The sequence below is a fragment of the Gracilinanus agilis genome, chromosome 4 (genome assembly GCF_016433145.1).
Source record: "Gracilinanus agilis isolate LMUSP501 chromosome 4, AgileGrace, whole genome shotgun sequence".
Lineage (NCBI taxonomy): Eukaryota > Metazoa > Chordata > Mammalia > Didelphimorphia > Didelphidae > Gracilinanus > Gracilinanus agilis.
In genome coordinates this window covers 239,438,174-239,458,506 of record NC_058133.1, presented here as the reverse complement: position 1 = coordinate 239,458,506, position 20,333 = coordinate 239,438,174, and the positions used below count along the sequence as shown (strand labels likewise).

The following is a 20,333-nucleotide window of genomic DNA, read 5'->3' as shown; positions in this document are numbered from 1 at the left end:
GCCCCTAGGAGAGATTTGAATAGTCTACTCCTTTAGAGCAATGGACCTTAGCCTCAGTCTCAGCAGTCTTCTGTCCTTCCTCTCTTCAACTGTGGCAAGAGAATCTCTGTGAACTTTGAAGAATCTGGATATATTTTCTCATGCAGAATCCTAGCAGGGTCTGCACAATGGCTGATAACAGTACAGATGCTATGAAGAAAGTAGATTTAAGGTTATTCTAAAGGCTTAGAAAAATAAGCTATATGGCACCAAAGTAAACCTTTTGAGGTCTACAGCAAATGGATATCTAGGATCTAGGACTTTTTTTGCCACATGTTATCTAAGCTTAAGTCCACATTACCTTGAACATTATTATATGGACTAATAAGTGAATGTCACAGATTTTTAGGGGGGATGTTTATAATAGCTGTATCAACTAAATGATCTTAGTAACTACCCATTTCCAAAAGTTAATTAAGTCTGGCTGACATTGTTAGTAATTAATATCATGGTAGAAAGCTTGGTGAAACCTTTTGAGCCATAGCTTTAGAACTGCTCTCCCCATCCCAACACTGATAATCTTAAAATTCCAAAAGCATAGTGGTCACACTCTGTGAGTGAGATTTGGGTCAGTCATTTAGAGAATGTGCTGTCATAGTATAGAATCCTAGTAAGATCAGGTCCTAATTCTATAAGTTAAATTTTTGTAAAATTAAGCACTTGGGAACAGAGGGACTATGGAAATAATAGAAATAAGGAGACAAAACTCCATCACTGGAGAGGGATTCTTTTTTATTTAATATTTGTTTATTGCTAATAAGTAAATAATTAATTTACAATCTCTATTTGTTCCTTCCCTGTTATCAACATTTGCATGTCAATTCAAAGTAACTACAGAATGCATATAATACTTAATTCTATCTACCAAGAAAAATGGAAACTATAAAAATAAATTAGACAGTACTTTTTACAGAAATAAAGATGTTTAATCAATAGAGAACTACTCTTTGAACATGATTTTCATGTTCCAACATAATAAAATGGCAATATTACCTAAGTTAACTGGCATATTCAGTAGCAAACCAAGTTATGAATAAATTAGGAAAACATTTATTTAGAGGAACACTAAATAAAAATCTAAAGGGTAATAATGAAAAAAATGAGGAGATCCAGCAAACTCTCAGATTAAGGCAACTCTCAGATTAAGAAATTTAATCATATGAAAAATGCTCTAAATCACTATTAATTAGAAAAATACAAATTAAAACAACTCCGAGGTACCACCTCATACCTATTAGAGTATGCTATTAGAGTAGCTAATATGACAAAAAGGGAAAATTATAAATGTTTCAAGAGATGTGGTAAAATTGAGACACTAATAAATAGTTGCTGGAGCTATGACTCAATACAACCATTCTGATGAACAATCTGGAACCATGTCCAAAGGACTATAAAATTGTGCATCCCCTCTGACTCAGCAACTACTAGGTCCATATCTTAAAGAGATCCAAGATAGGGGAAAAGGACCTACTTGTTCAAAAATATTTATAGTAATTCTTCTTGTAGTAGCAAAGAACTGGAAAATGAAGGTATGTCCATCAACTGGAGGATGCCTAAACAAGTTGTTTATGTTTGTATGCTTGTAATAGAACTATTATGCCGTAAGAAATGATAAACAAGATGATCACAAAAAATCCTAGAAGAACTTGCATAAAGTGATGCAAATTGAAGTGAACAGAACCAAGAGAATGTTGTACGTAGTAATAACAATATGATAATCAGCTGAATTACTTAACTATTGTCAGCAATGGAAGTATTCAGGTCAATGAAAACAATCTTTTAGAGATGGAATGTTGGTCACGTCCCCCCAGACACTGAGTTCCATGCCCTAGAACCCCTCCCCCTTGTTACCTTAGTCAGGGGAGGAAGGGGGTGCTCCCATTGGGCTGCTGGATAGTGGGGCAGGTGAAGTGAGGAATATCCTCAGGTGCATGGAGAGGGGGAAGGGAACAGCTCTGCTCTGAGTCCTTCCAGCTTTCTAGTAATGAGCTCTGATAGGCATGCCCACAGAGAGGGCTCTGTATGACCTTTTTAGCACAAATGCCACAGGTTCACAGACCTAGGGCATCTCTAGGAACTCATGACACAAAGGACTTTCCATCACCATAGAAGAAACTGATGGAAGTCTGAAGACAGAATGAAGCATACTACTTTTTACTTTATTTTCTCCATAAGTTTTTCTCTACTGAAATATTTATGCCTTCTTTCTCTGCCTCTGTCTGCTTTAGTTTTCTCAACTGTAAAATGGGGATAATAATACTTCCTACCTCCCAGGGTGGTTGTGAGGATCAAATGAGGTATATTTGTGAAGTGTTTAGCACAGTGCCTAGCATTTGGTAGGTCTTTCATAAATATTTATATCCTTTCTTCTTTCCTTCACATGGATGAACAGAGATGCAAGGAAATATTGGTAACTATAGGGAAGGGGGAAAGAAACTATGGCCTGATTCCATAATATAAGTAAAACAAAATATTTTTTACTTTTACCTTCTGTCTTGGGTTCCCAAGAGCTAGGCAATTCGGGTTGTGACTTGTTAAGGGTCACATAGCTAGGAAATGTCTGAGGTCAAATTTGAACCCAGAACTTCCCATCTCTAGGCCTGAGTTACCATTGAACCACTTAGCTGCCCCTCAGTACCATATTTCAAACTCTTCTACAATGCAATAATTATCAGACTGTTCTGCTGATTGATTTTCCTATTTTTAGACCATACCAAATACCTTTGATCAATTTCATTAAATCACAGAGTGTGTGAAGGGGAGTAAAGTATAAAACTAGAAAAGTAGAAGGGGGCTGAGCTATGAAGGGATTGAAAATGCCAAACAGAAGATTTTATATTTGATCTTAAAGGTAATAGTGAGCCACTAGAATTTATTTAAAAGAGAGGTGAAAAAGCTTGACTTTAGTTTAGAAAGACCACTTTCATAGTAAAATAGAGGATAGAGTAGAGAGGAAAGAAAATTGAGTCAGGGAGACCCATAACAATTGGAATAGTTCACATATGAATTGATAAGGTAGTAGGTAGCAGGGTGCACCAGAATAGTGGCAGTGGCAGAAGAGAAAAGAGGCAAATATAAAAGGTAATGGAAAGGTAGAATCTATTGGACTTGGCAACAGATTTGATATGGAGGATGAAAATGAAGTTGAGAAAGACACTTAAGTTGTGAGCCTAGATGAATGGAAGTATATGTTTCTGACTCTAATAGGGAAGTTAGGAAATAGTGTTTGGGAGGAATGACGAGGAGGTCATTTTGGACATGTGTTTAAAATATTTATAAGACAAGTCAGATCTCATTACCATTCTAAGTTAACATACATGTATATGCACACACAAACACATCCACAAACTCACACATTCTTCTCTCTCACATATGTGTTTATCTGCATACATGTACATGTATCCCCTCCAATAGAGAGCTAATCCAAATCATAAACATTTATTAAGCACCTACTATATTCAAGGCCCTGTGCCAAGTGCTGGATATACAAAGAAGAACAATAAACAGTTCCTGCTCTCAGGGAGCTCACAAACAAATCAGGGAGACAATATGCAAATAACTACTTCCAAACAAGCTACATACAGAATAAATTGCAAATAATCAACAGAGAAAAAGCACTAGAATTAAGAGAGATTGGGAAAATCTTCCTATACAAAAAACGATTTTAGCTGAAATTCGAAGTAAGCCAGGGAAACCAGGAGACGGAACTGGGAGGATGCAGGCATAGAGATGGCCAGTGAAAATACCTAAAGTCAGGATGTTGAGTTTCTTTTTCAGGAGATAGGAAGGAGCTCAGTCATTGGATCACCAAGTTTGTGGGAGTAGAAGTGTAAGAAGACTGGAAAAGTAGATGGACAACAAATTAAGAAGGGCTTTGAAAATAAGAATATTTTTTTGCTTTATCCTAGAAAAGATCCTTATCTTTTTTCATTGGAGTTTACTGAGTAGGAGAGTGACCATGATCTGACCTTGGTTTCAGGGAAGATCACTTTTACAACTGTATGAATCCTAGAAGAAAATGTATGTTTTGTAATCTATAATGTAAAGTTTAAATTCTTTTGAGAATAATTTCAGAATAAGGATCTTGCCATCTCCCCAGAATCCAGACTACGAACTTGTTTTGGTGAAGACACCATGAAGATGTCTGAAAAGCCTTCACTGTACCATGAAGACCAAACTTTAAACTTTGGGGTGCAGTTGATTGAACTATGGGGAGTTGAAATTGAGTTGTATGTATTGTTTTAAATTGTACACTGTTGTGCCAGTGGGGGACAGCCCCCCAAATTGGTTTTTTGTCAATGCGGCTAATTTTAACCATTTGTTCATCTATTTCTTTTATCCCCAAATTCCTGAAAAATTTAGAAGTTGTTTATTTTTACAGGTCCAGCGAAGAAAAAAGGACTAACCTTTTTTTTTTTGCCGGACCTCACGGGGAATTGTAAAAGTGAAAATTGGGAAAAGCCATCTAGACGTGTATATATTTCTATGGACATGGGAAATGTATCAAAACTACATTTCCCGTGATCAGTTGGTTTCCGTTTCCGGGTCTTTGGGCTTGGGGAGGCCGACGTCTTGACGCAGGGAAGAGCTTAAATCCCCTGGGTTAGGAGGGAGTGGTCTCTCTTTTGCCGGTAGGGGCTTGGCTAGGGACTGGAGACAGTAATGGAGGTGGCGGCAGTTTTGAATGCTTACAAGCTCATGGTCTAATGATTTTATCTATCAGCATGGCTTTAATTAAAATACTAATTTATATATTTATGAAAGCCTTTATCATTTTTCATATTAATACAACTGAGTAGAAGACACTCTGGACTGTGGGGGGAAACTTATGGCACTACAAGCAGGCTATTGAATAATTCAGGCTTGAGTTGATGACAGTTTGTTTCAGGGTGGTAGCAGTGTCAGAGTAGAAAAGGAGCATAAATAAATGATGTAAAAAAGATAAAATTCATAGACCTTGGTAAGACATAGGATATGGGGGTGGAGAGGGGGTGAGGAGTGGCAATGAAGAATGAATTATTAAGGATGATATCTAAGTTGAAATCCTAGGTTAAATACAGATACCCTTAATAGTAATAAGGAAATTTAGAAGAGGGGAGAAGTTTTTGAATACACACAAATATACACGTTGTATACACAAAAACAGACATATGCGCAGAGACACACATACATCACATACACACACATAATTAATTCAGTTTGGGACACGTTGAATTTAAGTTGTGTATGGGATGTCCAATTCTAAAGTCCAGGGTTTAAAACTATGTCTGCCTACAGCAGGCATTTAAATGTTTCCTAGTGAAAGAGGTATTCCAGGATAATAGAGAGCTAAAATTTAGGTAAGGAAGACTTGGTTTCCTTCTGACCCATATTAATCACAGATCCCAAGATGTATCTTAATAAGATAATCATTTACAGAATATTTGCTGAGCCGTGTTGGTAGAGGGAGGTTCCATACAAGGAAATCCACATACCAATGGAATCACAAGTTTGACTCCCTTTCCTTCTTCTCAAAGTTATTTGTTCTGGAGAGAATAGAGAAAAAATGAGTTAAGAAGAAAGGTAGGGGGAAACCAGGTGGTTCAGTAGAGAGAAAGGCCTAGAGATGGAAGATCCTGGTTTCAAATTTGGCATCATATACTTTCTACTGTGTTACACAACCTCAAATGTCTAGCTTTTACCACTCTTCTAATTTGAAACCAATTCTTAGTATCAATTCTAAGAAAGAAGATTAAAAAAAAAAAAAGACTTGTGTATCTGACACCTAGTGACAACAGAGAGGATTTCTGTCAGAATGGAGCAGAAAAGAATCCTAGGTCTCAGAGAATTTGAGTTAGATGATCATAAAGTTTGAGCCAATCAAATTAGAAGAGTGACTTCTTTTCCCCAGAGACAAAGATAAGTTGGACAGGAATCTCCAGGGCAGTTTCAAGAAAAAGCAGGATGGGAAATAGCAAGGCAGGGAAAGAAAAAGTCCAAGAGTTATATCTATTTCATTATTATTCCAAGAATTCCAAGATTCTTTGACTCACAACTGATATCAAGCAACAGGGCAAGAAGTCTCTGCCTAGGAGACATATGTGGAATGTGGAAACAATTCTCCTTTTGCAAATCTTTTCTGTGTCTTTCTTCTTTTCAGGAATTCTGTCTCTTCTAAGGACTAGCATTCCATGGAAGAATCCTTAGGGCAATAAGTGGCAATATAAATGAGACTAAAGTACTGGTAGCTGCCAAGTTTTTCTGTTCCAGGCCGGACAATGACCAAAAGTAGACTAAACAACCGAGTGTGCTCACTGATGATTTTACTTTGAGTAGATATTTAATGTTCCTTAATTATAATTGTATAGTTGATAGACAGTGTGCTATAATGGGAAGAGTACTGAATTTGGAACCGGAAATCTCTACTCTATTATTTATTACCAATAGGATCTTTAACAAAGTATTTCAACTTTCTAGGGCTTAGTTTCCTCATCAATTCATCATAAAGAGGTTATTAATACTTACTCTGCACTAAGAGCTATGTTATTTGCTGAGGATAGAGACACATTTTTTTAAATTTTAAACCCTTAACTTCTGTGTATTGACTTATAGGTGGAAGAGTGGTAAGGGTAGGCAATGGGGGTCAAGTGACTTGCCCAGGGTCACACAGCTGGGAAGTGTCTGAGGCCGGATTTGAACCTAGGACCTCCCGTCTCTAGGCCTGGCTCTCAATCCACTGAGCTACCCAGCTTCCCCGGGATAGAGACATTTTAAAAATGAAATAAATAGTCCCACCCTTGAGGAACTCAAGGGAAAAAAATGTGTTCACATACAAATAAAATGAGAGTGACAGAATTTTAAATTCCCTTCCAGAGACAAATCCTGATTATTATCCTCAATCAAATCTTCTTAAATGTAATAAAATAGTTTGTTGCAGGTCAAGCTTACTTAGTGTGATTTTGCATCTAACTCCTTGAATAGAAGGCATATGCTGCATTATAACTCCCATATATACACATTTGTGTGCTTGTAGATCCTTACATATATCTAGGTATTGGCAATCTCTCTCCTCCTATGTTGCAGTAAAATTTCTGATCATTGATTTTTGATAAGTTGATACTACAACTATACCATTTGCCAGGATTCCAAGATCTATCATTTATTCATTATATGTACTAATATCCCAATTCCATTGAAACCCAGTATAGTCTTGAATTCCAGGTTGTCCTGGGTGCAGAGAGTCCAAATGTATTCTTTATTTCCCTTTATAATTCTTTTAATAAAAAATTATTTAGAATATTTTTCATGGTTACATGATTCATGATTTTTCCCACCCCTCTTCCCTTCTCCCTCTCAGAGCTGACAAGCAATTCCACTGGGTTATATATGTATCATTGTTCAAAACCTATTTCCATGTTATCAATATTTGCAATCTTTTAACATCAAAACCCTAATTACATCCCCATCGAACCATGTGATTGATCATATATTTTTCTTCTGTATTTCTGTTCCCATAGTTCTTTCTCTGAATATGGATAGGATTCTTTCTCATATATTCCTCTGGATTGTCCTGGATCATGCCATTGCTACAAGTAGAAAAGTCTATTACAATCAGTTGGGCCGTAATGTATCAGTTTCTATGTACAATGTTCTCCTGGTTCTGCTCCTTTCTCTCTGCATCAATTCCTAGAGGTCTTTCCAGTTCACATAGAAATCCTCCAGTTCATCATTCCTTTCAGTGTAATATTATTCCATAACCACCGGATACCACAATTTCTTCAGTCATTCCCCAATCTAGGGACAAACCTTCATTTTCCATTTTTTTTGCCACTATGAAAGCAGGGCTATGAATATTTTTGTATGAGTATTTTTCTCTATTACCTCTTTGGGGTAAAAACCCAGCAGTGGTATGCCTGGATCAAAGGATAGGCATTCTTTTAAAGCCCTTTGGGCATAAATCCAAATTGCCCTCCAGAATGGCTGGGCCAGTTCACAGGTCCTACAGCAGTGTATTAGTGTCCCAATTTTGCCATATCCCCTCCAAAATTTATTGCTTTCCTTTGCTGCCATATTGGCCAGTCTGTTATGTGTAAGGTGATACCACAGAATTGTTTTGATTTGTATTTGATGAATCAGGCAGGATTTAGAACATTTTTTCATGTGCATATTGATAGTTTTGATTTCTTCATGTGAAAACTGCCTATTCATTTCCCTAGATCATTTGTCGAGTGGGGAATGGCTTGATATTTTGTAAATTTCACTTAGTTCCTTATATATTTGGTAAATTAAACCTTTTTCAGAGAGTTTTGTTGTAAAAATATTCTCCCAGTTTGTTGCTTTCCTTCTAATTTTGGTTGCATTGGTTTGTACAAAAACTTTTAAATTTGATATAATCAAAAATCATCTTTTACATTTTGTAATGTTCTCTATCTCTTGCTTGGTCTTAAATTCCTTCCTTTCCTACAGATATGACAGATATACTATTATATGTTCACCTAATTTATTTATGATTTCTCTCTTTATATGTGTCATTTACCCATTTTGAATTAACTTGGGGATAGAGAGTAAGATGTTGAGCTAAACTAAATTTTTTCCATATTGTTTTACAATTTTCCCAGGAGTTCATGTCAAATAGTGAGTTCTTGTTCCAAAAGCTGGGATCTTTGGGTTTACTGAACACTAGTTTGCTGAGGTCATTTACCCCTAGTCTATTCCATTGATCCACCCTTCTGTCTCTTAGCCAGTACCATATTGTTTTGATGATTTGTAGTACAGTTTAAGATCTGGTACTGCTGGCCCTAAACCGTGGCATTTTCTTTCATTATTTCCTTAGTCTTGATCTTTTGCTCCTCCAGATGAATTTTGTTTTAACTTTTTCTAATTTAGTAAAGTAATTTTTTGGTAGTTTGATGAGTATGGCACTGAATGAGTAAATTAATTTCAGTAAGATTGTCATTTTTATTATATTAGCTTATTGTACCCATGAGCAATCAATGTTTTTCCAATTATTTAGATCTAGTTTTAATTATGTGGGAAGTGTTTTATACTTGTGTGCATGTAATTCCTATGTTTGTCTTGGTAGATAGATTCCTAAATATTTTATATTGTCTAGAGTGATTTTAAATGGTGTTTCTCCATTATAGACAGAGACTGATATGCTGTGGTACAATTGAATGTAATGGACTTCTCTACTAGCAGCAATGCAATGACCCAGAACAATTCTGAGGGACACATTCAGAGGAAAACTATGAGAGTAGAAACACAGAAGAAAAACAACTGCTTGAACACATAGGTTGATGCAGATATGATTTGGGATGTAGACTCTAAATGAGCACCCCAGTACAACTATCAATAATATGGAAATAGGTCTTACATTTACATATGTAAAACCCAGTGGAAATACACATACATTATGGGGGGTAGGCAGAGGGAGAGAGAACATGAGTCATGTAACCATGGAAAATTTTTCTAAAAAAATGAAAAAATAATTAAAAAAATTTAACCCCGCCGCCCCAAATTGCGTTTCTATTTCTAACTCATGCTGCTGAATTTTGTTAGAAATATATAGAAATGTTAATGACTTATATGGGTTTATCTTATATCCTGAAACTTTGTTAAAGTTGTTAATTATTTCCACTAGACTTTTAGTTGATTTTCTGGGATTCTTTATGCATACCATCACATCATCTGCAAAGAGTGAGAGTTTAGTTTCCTTGTTGCCTACTTTAATCCCTTTGGTTTCTTTTTTCCCCTCTGATTGTCCCCATTACAGAGGATATTTGCAGATGGTTCAAAATATATACTGTTGGGGGCAGCTGGGTAGCTCAGTGGATTGAGAGCCAGGCCTAGAGACAGGAGGTCCTAGGTTCAAATCCGGCCTCAGACACTTCCCAGCTGTGTGACCCTGGGCAAGTCACTTGACCCCCATTGCCTACCCTTACCACTCTTCCACCTATAAGTCAATACACAGAAGTTAAGGGTTTAAAATATATATATATATATATATATATATATATACTGTTTATGATTTTGATGAATGGCCATGTTATTCCTAAATTTTCTAGGGTTTTCAATAGGGATGGGTGTTGTATTTTGTCAAAGGCTTTTTTTCTGAATCTATTGAGATAATGAGTGAATTCTGTTGGTTTGGTTGTTGATATGGTCGATTATGTGAATGTTTTTCCTAATATTAAGCCATCCTTGCATTCCTGGTATAAATCGTATCTGATCATTGTGAATAATCCTCGTGATCACTTCCTAGAGTCTTTTTGTTAGTATTTTATTCAAGATTGTTGTCTTTATTATTCATTATTCATTATTCATATTATTCATTAAGGAGATTTGCCTCTAGTTTTCTTCCTCTATTTTTGTTCTACCAGACTTTGCAATCAGTACCATGTTTGAGTCATCAAAGCAGTTTGGTAAAACTTCTTCTTTGCTTATTTTATCAAATAGGTTTTTTTTTTTAGTATTGGAATAACTTTCTTCAAATGTTTGATAGAATTCACTTTTATTCCATCTAATTCTGGGAATTTTTCTTAGCAAGTTTCCTAATGCCTTGCTCAATTTTTTTTCTGAAATGGGATTATTTAAGTATTCTATTTCCTCTTTTGATAATCTAGGCAATTTATATTTTTGTAAATATTCACCCATTTCACTTAGATTGTCATATTTATTACCATATAATTGAGCAAAATAGTTCTTAGCAATTACCTTAATTTCCTCTTCATTAGAGGTGAGATCACACTTTCCATCTTTGATACTGTTAATTTCATTTTCTTCTTTCTTTTTTATTAGATAAACCAGTACTTTATATATTTTATTTGTTTTTCAAAGTACCATATACTAGTCTTATTTTCAATAGCTCTTTTACTTTCAATTTGATTAGTTTCTCTTTAGTTTTTAGGATTTCCCATTTAGTTTTTAGCTGGGGATTTAAATTTTGTTCTTTTTCTAATTTTTTAAGTTGGAAGTCTAATTCATTGATCTCTGCCCTCTTGATTTTATTGGTATAGGCACTCAGAGATAGAAATTTTCCCCTGAGTCCTGCTTTGACTGTATCCCATAGGTTTTGATATGACTCCTCATTGTTGTTCTCTTTAATGGAGTCTGTAATTATTTCTATGAATTCTTCTTTGACCTACCATTTTTGAAGATTTAGATTATTTAGTTTCCAATTAACTTTAAATTTGCCTTTCCATGGACCCTTGTTAATTATAATTTTTACTGCATTATGATCTGGAAAAAATTGCATTTATTATTTCTGCTTTTCTGCATTTGTTTGCAATATTTCTATGCCCTAGTATATGGTCAATCTTTGTATATTTACAATGTCCTGCTGAGAAGAAGGTATATTCCTTTTTATCCCTGTTCATTTTTCTCCAGATATATATTAACTCTAATTTTTCTAACATTTCATTTACTTCCCTTACTTCTTTCTTATTTATTTTTTTGGTTTGCTTAATCTAGTTCTGAAGGTGGAAGGTTGAGATTCCCCATTATTGTCTTTCAAGTTTTTCCTTCTTGAACTCCTTCAATTTTTCCTTTAGAAATCTAGATGCTATCCCACTTAGTACATAGTTTAGTAATGATATTACTTCATTGTTTGTGGTACGTTTAGCAAAATGTAATTTCCTTCCTTAAGTCTCAGTGAAATACATTTCTACTTATGATTTGACTGGTATCATGATACTACTGCAGCTTTTTTTTTTACTTCAGATGATGCATAATAAATTCTCCCAAAACCTTTTACCTTTAATCTGTGTGTTAAGCTGCCTCAAATGTGTTTCTTGTAAATAACATACAGTAGGATTCTGGTTTTTAATGCATTCTGCTATCTGCTTCTGTTTTATGGGTGAGTTCATTGCACTCACATTCTGTATTATGATTATTAAATGTGTATTGTCCTCCAACGTATTAAACCCTTTAGATCCTCCTCTCTTCCCTTTCACTCTGTTCCACCTCACCAGTATATTGCTTTTATTCACTCCGCACCCTTCCTCCTCCCTTCAATTACCTCCTCTTTCTCTTGTCTTATTCCCTTTCTACTTCTATGTAGGGTAATAGGATTCAATATCCCATTGAGTATACTGGTTTTTCACTCTCTGAGACAGTTACAATGAGAGTAAAGTTTAAGCATTGCTAATCACCACCCATATTCTCCCTTCTCTACATAGATTTTTCATGCCTCTTTTTTATTATTATTTTTATTTTTTTAATTTAAATATTTTATTTTTTTAGAAAAATTTTCCATGGTTACATAATTCTTGTTTTTACTTTCCCCCTCACCACCCCACCCCATATCCAATGCACATTTGTACTGGTTTTAACATGTGTGATCAATCAAGACTTATTTACATATTATTGATAGTTGCATTGGTGTGGTCATTTTGGGTCTACATCACCAACCATGTCTGCATCAACCCATGTGTTCAAGCTGTTGTTTTCCCCTGTGTTTCCACTCCTGCAGTTCTTCCTCTGAATGTGGTGGTTCTTTTCCATAAGTCCCTCAGAATTGTCCTGGGTCATTGTTTTCCTGCCAGTACAGAAGTCTATTACATTATATTTTACCACAGTGTATCAGTCTCAATGTACAATGGCTCTGCTCCTTTCACTCTGCTTCAATTCTTTCCAGTTCACATGGCATTCCTCTAGTTTATTATTCCTTTGAGTGCAATAGTATTTCATCACCAGCATATACCACAGTTTGTTCAGCCATCCCCCAACTGAAGGGCATACCCTCGTTTTGCAGTTTTTGCACCCCAAACTCTCGGCTATAAATAGTTTTGTACAAGCCTGTTTATCTATGATCTCTTTGGGATACAAACCCAACAATGCTATAGCTAGATGGAAGGGCATGCAGTCTTTTAGAGCTCTTTGGGCATAGTTCCAAATTGCCATCCAGAATGTTTGGATCAGTTGACAACTCCACCAGCAATGCATTAATGTCTCAATTTTGCCACATCCCCTCCAACATTCATTACTCTCCCCTTTATCCTTTTAGCCAATCTTCTAGGTGTAAGGTGGTACCTCAGAGTTGTTTTGATTTGCATTTCTCTAATTATTAGAGATTTAGAACACTTTCTCATGTGCTTATTAATAGTTTTGATTTCTTTATCTGAAAATTACCTATCCATGTCCCTTGCCCATTTATCAATTGGGGAATGGCTTCATTTTTTATACAATTGATTTAGCTCCTTGTATATTTGAGTAATTAGACCTTAGTTATGAAGACCTTTAGTTATAAAGATTTCTTTCCAGTTTGTTGTTTCCCTTCTGATTTTGGTTATATTGTTTTTGTTTGTACAGAAATTTTTTAATTTAATATAATCAAAATTATTTTTTTTACATTTTTTAATTTTTTTCTAACTCTTGCTTGGTTTTAAATTTTTCCCTTTTCTATAGATCTGACAGGTAAACTATTCTAAGTTCACCTAATTTTCTTATAGTTTCTCTCTTTATATTCAAGTAATTCACCCATTCTGAATTTATCTTGGTGTAGGGTGTGAGATGTGGATCTAAACCTCATCTCTCCCATGTTGTTTTCCAATCTGCCCAACAGTTTTTGTCAAATAGTGAATTTTTGTCCCAAAAGTTGGGCTCTTTGGGTTTATCATACACTGTCTTGCTGATGTCACTTACCTCAAGTCTATTATACTGATCCTCCCTTCTGTCTCTTAGCCATACCGTTTTGATGACCCCTGCATTATAAAACAGTTTAATATCTGCTACTGCTAGGCCACCTTCCATCATGTCTTTTTTCCATTATTTCCCTTGATATTCTTGATCTTTTGTTATTCAAGATGAACTTTGTTATAGTTCTTCCTAATTCAGTAAAAAAGCTTTTGGTAGTTTGATAGGTATGGAACTAAATAGGTAAATTAATTTGGGTAGAATGGTCATTTTTATTATGTTAGCTCATCCTATCCATGAACACTCAATGTTTTTCCAATTGTTTAGATCTAGTTTTAACTGTTTGGAAAGTGTTTTGTAGTTGTTTTCGTATAATTCCTGTGTTTGTTTGGGTAGATAGATTCCTAAGCATTTTATATTGTCTAGGGTGATTTTAAATGTGTATTCCTTTTATCCCTATTTATTTTTCTCCACATATCAATTAAATCTAATTTTTCTAGGATTTCATTGTGTATTCCCCAACATTTTGATATCTTTTCCTAGTTCTACCCCTTCTTACTCCATTTCCTTTTAAACCAGTAGTTTGTTTTAGACCAGTCCTCCTTGTCCCCTCCCTTGATTTACTTCTCTTTCCACCCACTCCATTATTATTCCCCTCTTTTATATTTTTGAAGGCCTAATGAATTCCCTCCTCCATCTCCTCCCTTCCCTTTTTTGACCTTTTCATTCCCCTGCTCCCCTTGGTTTATTCCTTCTGACTTTCTCAGTAGGGTATGATAGAATTCTATATCCCAATGGATATAGCTACTCTTCCCTCTCAGGGTTAATTCCATTGACAGTAAGGTTTAAATATCTCTTAATGCTCTCTTCCTCTCCTTCTTATAATAGTATTCATCCCCTCCCCTTCCCATGCCCACTTTATGTGGTTTAGAATATCCTATTTTTCTTATTCTTTTTTTCTTTTTCATTCAAGTTTCTCTTGGTGCCATTCACTCCTCTCTTACCTCCCTCCCCCGTCTCATCTTAGACCATTTAGTGCTCCAACCTATCCCCATGAATAATTCTTCTAATTACTATAATAGTGAATAGAGTTTTTGAAGATTACACCTAACATTTCTCCATATAGGAGTTCAAATAATTAGATCTTGTTAAAGCCCTTAAAGAGGTAAATTTAAGCATAAGAATTTTCTTTCTTTCCCTCTGTTTCTTATTTACCTTTTCATGTTTCTCTTGGTTTTTGTGGTTGATATCAAACATTCCATTTAGTCTTGGTCTTTTCTGTGCAAATACTTGGAAGTATATAGTCAGTTTTGATGGGCAGGTGATCCTTGGTTGTAGACCCAGTTCTCTTGCCATGTAATTCTGATTGGTGCTCCTTCGTATATGAATTGTCTCTTTCTGCCTTCTTTTAAAATTTTTCATTTTCCTTGGAAGCTCTTGAATTTGGCTATCACATTCTTGGGGGTGGTCTTTTCAGGGTCTAGTGTAGAGGGCAATCTATGGATCTTTTCAATGTCTATTTTGTCCTCTTGTTGTAGAACTTCATGGCAGTTTTGCTGAATAATTTCTTTTAGTATGGAGTCCAAATTTATATTAATTTCTGCTTTTTCAGGGAGACCAATGATTCCAAACCTGTTTCCTTGATCTGTCAATTTCTCAGTGAGATATTTTATGTTTCCTTCTATTTTATCAGACTTTTGACTTTGCTTTATTTATTCTTGCTATCTTGAGACATCATTGGCTTCTACTTGCCCAATTCTTGTCTTTAGAGATTGGTTTTCTGTTATAATCTTATGATTTTCCTTTTTGGTTTGGTCTATCCTGTTTTCCATCTGTTTAACTTTGGTTTCCAATTGGGAGTTTCTGTCTTTTAACCTGTTAATTTCCTTTTGAGCTATTTCCCACTTCTTTCACCAAATCATCTTCCATCATATTTCAAATTTGAACTCTTTAAGAGCTTGTGACCAATTTTCATTTTTTTGGGAAGGTTTGGATGTGATTACTTGTTTGTTCTCCTCTGCTGTTTGCTCTGTTTTCTGGATTTTTTCTGTGTAAAAGTTGTGAAATGTTAAAGATTTCTTCTTGATCTTTCTGTTTTGGGGTTCTTGTGACTGGTTTGTCATTATTATTATTTCTTTCTCAGTCAGAAGTCTGGGTGAGGCAGACAGCTCTCTGCTTATGGAGGTGTGGAGCAGTTTTCGCCTGAGTCACAGCAACATGCATCCTCTCTGCTTTATCCTCACACCCAGGGTCTGTCTGAGTTCTTTATGCTCCTGAGGTCTCAGATCTAGTTGTTCTCAGGGTCAAGCCTTCTGCTGGTCCCCTTCCTTTCTCCTCTGCCTTAAACAGTCTCAGGGAGATGCTTCCACAGTCATGCACCCCTCTGCAATGGGTCCCCACCCAATGTCCGTGCCTGTGTCCACACCTGCATCTGTGCCTGCATCTGTGTCTGAGGCTGAGGTCAAAGTTGATGTTCAAAGTCTGGTTCTTTAGCCTCTTGGGATCTTAAATCTTGTTACTCTCAGGAGCAGGCCCTGGTGAGCTGCCAAGAATTTAATGAATGCCCAAACTTGCCCTAACTCTTGTGCACTGGCTTTGGCCCTGTAAGATGTTGTGGAGAGGAGGGGGTTGCTCAGCTCACATTTTAGTGAGAGCTATTTCATCCCCTTATAGCAATGAAATGCCCCAATCCCATGTACCTTCAATGCTGCACCCTGTTGTGGGGTCCTTCCATTCGTCTGGGTTTGTTTTTGTGTCCTCTTGAAGAGTCCTGTATGTGTGGGTTAGGCGAGGTTAAGCAGCTGCTTTTTACTCTGCTGCCATCTTAACCCAGAAGTCTTCATGCCTCTTTTTGTAATATTATTTACCACATTCTATCTCTGCCTTTGCTTTTTCCCCAGAGCAACCCTTTCTTTCAGCCCTTGATTGATTTTTACATATCATTCATATACTTATTATATCATATATACATATCATCACTTTTACATACACATCATATCATCATATATCATCATATTGTATAGTTGGAAAATCTTGATATTTAATATTAATTTAAACATCCACAATATACATCATGTCCTCATAATCAGCTTAGTTCTCCACCCTCTTTCTGAGTAAATTACTTCTGTCTTCCCTAATACTAAGAGTAATTTTTTAGAATTACAGAAATTGTCTTTCCATGTAGACATATAAATATTTTTACCTTAAAATTTTCCTTAAATTGTCTTTCTTATTTACCTTTTTTTTTGCTTCTTTTGTGTCTCACGTTTGAACTTCAATTTTTTTGTTTAGATTTGGCTTATTCCTTGGGAATGTTGGAAATTTTCTATCTTAGTGAATGTCCATTTTTTCACCTGAAAGAATATACTCAGTTTTGCTGGGTAGTTGACTCTGTGTTGTAAACTCAAATCTCTTTTCTTCCTGAATATCATATTCCATGCCTTTGATTCTTTAATGTAGAAATCACTAGGTCCTGTATGATTATAGCTCCATGGTATTTGAATGGTTTACTTTTGGCTGCTTGAAGTATTTTTCCTTTGGCTTTGTGGCTCTTGAATTTAGCTATCACATTCCTGGAAGTTGTCATTTGAGGATTCCTATCTGGAAGCAATCTGTGAATTCTTTAAATTTCAATTTTATTTTCTTGTTCAAAGATCTGTTGGCAGTTATCATTGATAATTTCTTATAATATGTTGTCTAAGCTTTTTTTTTTTTTATTACGGCTTTCGGTACTCTAATAATTCTCAAATTGTCTCTTCTAAATCTATTTTCTAGATCACTTTTTCATGTTTTCCTCTGTTTCTTCATTCCTTTAATTCTGCTTTCTTGTTTTTTGATTTTTCAAGAAATCATAAGTTTCTAGATGGTCAATTCTGATTTTTAAGGCCTGATTTCCCTTGTCAGATTTTGGTTCTTCTTTTTCAACTGGCCTATTTCTTCTTGCATCATTTTCATTTCTCTTCCCTGCTTTTCCTCTGCTTCTCTTAATTCGTTTTTGAAGTAGTTTTTGAGCTCTTACTTACTCCATGTCCAATCCATATTTTTCTTTTCGATTTTGCATGTTTCCTTTGCTTTCGCTGTCCCCTTCTGTGTCTGCACCTTGCTCTTTGTCTGTATAGAAATTCTTTAGATTTAAGTGCTTTTTTTTGTTTGCAATTTTTTTCTATCTAATTATAGATAGGCTCTGTTTTCTGGGAAGTTGAGGTATCCTTTTAAACTTCCATCCTTCCTTGAAGCCATTTTCATCTTGTTTTTCTGGATTGTTACTAGTTTATCAGATTTTCTAAGGTCTGAGAGTTCTGAGAGCCTCCTCCCCCTACTGATTCTATTGACCACTGAGATGATGATAGCTTAAAGACTTTCTTTAAGCTTGGGTATAACCATTTGATTTCAGTCTGAACTTGATCAGGGTCAGGGGCTGGCCTCAGGCTTATGGTTTTTGGTCTCACTGTGTTCTTGATTCAATTAGTCAAACCCTTGATTGCCCTGTCCTGAAGTTCCACCCTCAGTTTTGGGCAAACAGATCCTCGGTGGGAGGCCCCCCCCCTTAGAACTCTGTCTTCACCCCAAACTATGGATTATGCCCTTATTCCAAGCCCAGACTGGCATTGCTGGGTTCTGTCTGGGCACACGTGGAACAGCCCACTTTAGCCCAGATACGGGACTTCTCCACAGGTTTGATATTTCAAGGAGTGTGAGTTGTGTTGGAGCACTATTTGCCCAGGCCAGCTCTCAGGGTCTGAACGTTAGCTTGAGCTTAAGTTTGGGACCTGTGATAGCAGATGTGGGGTCGGGGAGTGGGTGTTGTAGTTTTCTCTTGGCTTGCTCTTCACTCCTTACTACCTCCTTTTTATTTTTTTTTGTTTCATTCTGTTTTCATGTTGGTTCTTTCATTCCTATATTTGTTTTGTGTGGATATTTTAATCTTGGTGGGTAAGGATATTCATGTTGAAATGGACCTTCTGCTCTATTTACTCCTCCATCTTGGCTCCACCTCCTTTTATACATTTTTTAAGTTTATTAATTTAATTAATTAACTTTAGAAAAATTTTCCATGATTACATGATTCTTGTTCTTTCCCTCCCCTCCTTATGTCTCCCTCCCAGAGCCAATGAGCAATTCCACTAGGTTTTCAAGACCTATTTATAAATTATTAATATTTGCAATAGAGTGATCATTTAGAGTCTACATCAGCAATCATATCCCCATCAAACAATTTGATCAAATAGTTGTTTTTCTTCTATGTTTCTACTCCCTGTGTTAGTGGAAATTTGGGGTCCTTGATCTTAATACCAAGATCTAAGATATAAACGTCCTGTGGAAACTTAGGGGTACTTGAGAATTATATTTCCCATGATTCAACGGGCTTCCTGACTTTACATGGTGAAGTAAGACTACGTAAACAGAAGCTTAAATAGGGAGATTGATATTGGTATGCTCTCTTTCCTGAGGAACAAGCCAGGTGGGCAGAGGTAATGGCAGGGCATTTGAATTAATTAAGATTTGAATCTTAGCAGGCACATGGCCTTCTTAATTACCAATATGGCTTTAAATAAACTATTAAATATTTTGAATATATTCATCTATATCAAAATTATTAATAACATCCCACAGTACTTTCTCTGGGTGTGGGTAGTGTTCTTTCTCATAAGTCACTCAGAATTGACCAGGATCATTTCATTGCTGCTAATAGAGAAGCCCATTACATTTGATTGTGCCATCAGTCTCTGTGCACAATGTTCTCCTGGTTCTGCTCCTTTCACTCTGCATCAATTCCTGGAAGTTGTTCCACTTCAGATGGAATTCCACTGGTTCATTATTACTTTTAGCACAATAGTATTCCATCACCAACCGATAACACATTTTGTTCAGGTAACTCAACAGAAGGGCATCCACACATTTTCCAATTTTTTGTCACCACAAACCGTGCAGTTATAATTATTTTTGTACAAGTCTTTTCCCTTGTTATCTCTTTGGGGTATAAACCAGCAGTGATATGGCTGGATCAAAGGGCAGTCTGTCTTTTAAAACCCTTTGGGCAGAGTTCCAAATTTACATCCAGAATGGTTGGATCAATTCAAAATTCCACCAGCAACGATTAATGTCCTAATTTTGCCACATCCCTTCCAACATTTATTACTTTCCTTCGCTGTCATATTAGCCAATCTGCTAGGTCTGAGATGATACCTCAGAGTTGTTTTGGTTTGCATTTTTCTAATTATAAGAGATGTATAATACTTTTTCATGTGATTATTGATAGTTTTGATTTCTTTATCTGAAAATTGCCTATTCATGTCCCTTGCCCATTTATCCATTGGGGAATGGCTTGATTTTTTTGTGCAATTGATTTAGCTCCTTATAAATTTGACTAATTAGACCTTTATCAGAGGCATGTGTTATTGAAGATTTGTTCACAATTTGTAATTTTCTCTAACTCTTGCTTGGTTTTAAAATCTTTCCTTTCCCAGAGATCTGACAAGTATACTATTCTGTGTTCACTTAATTTATTTATAGTTTCCCTCTTTATATTCACATCATTCACCCATTCTGAATTTATCTTGGTGTGGGGTGTGAGATGTTGATCTAAACCTAATCTCTCCCATATAGTTTTCCAAATTTCCCAACAGTTTTTGTCAAATAGTGGATTCATGTCCCAAAAGTTGGGCTCTTTGAATACTAAGGTT

At 35.8% G+C, this 20,333-nt stretch overlaps 1 protein-coding gene across 3 annotated transcripts in view; it reads right to left on the bottom strand.

Moving 5' to 3' along the window:
• The window catches only part of SHISA6 (shisa family member 6), a 568,935-nt gene that overhangs the window by 158,072 nt on the left and 390,530 nt on the right, over nt 1–20,333 (bottom strand). The window contains exon 6 of one of the 3 annotated variants that reach the window (XM_044672701.1): nt 4,853–4,864. The exons of the other annotated variants lie outside the window; for them this stretch is intronic. Coding sequence (XP_044528636.1) covers nt 4,853–4,864 — 12 coding nt within the window. The remainder of the gene's footprint in view (nt 1–4,852; nt 4,865–20,333) is intronic. 3 annotated transcript variants of the gene reach the window in all.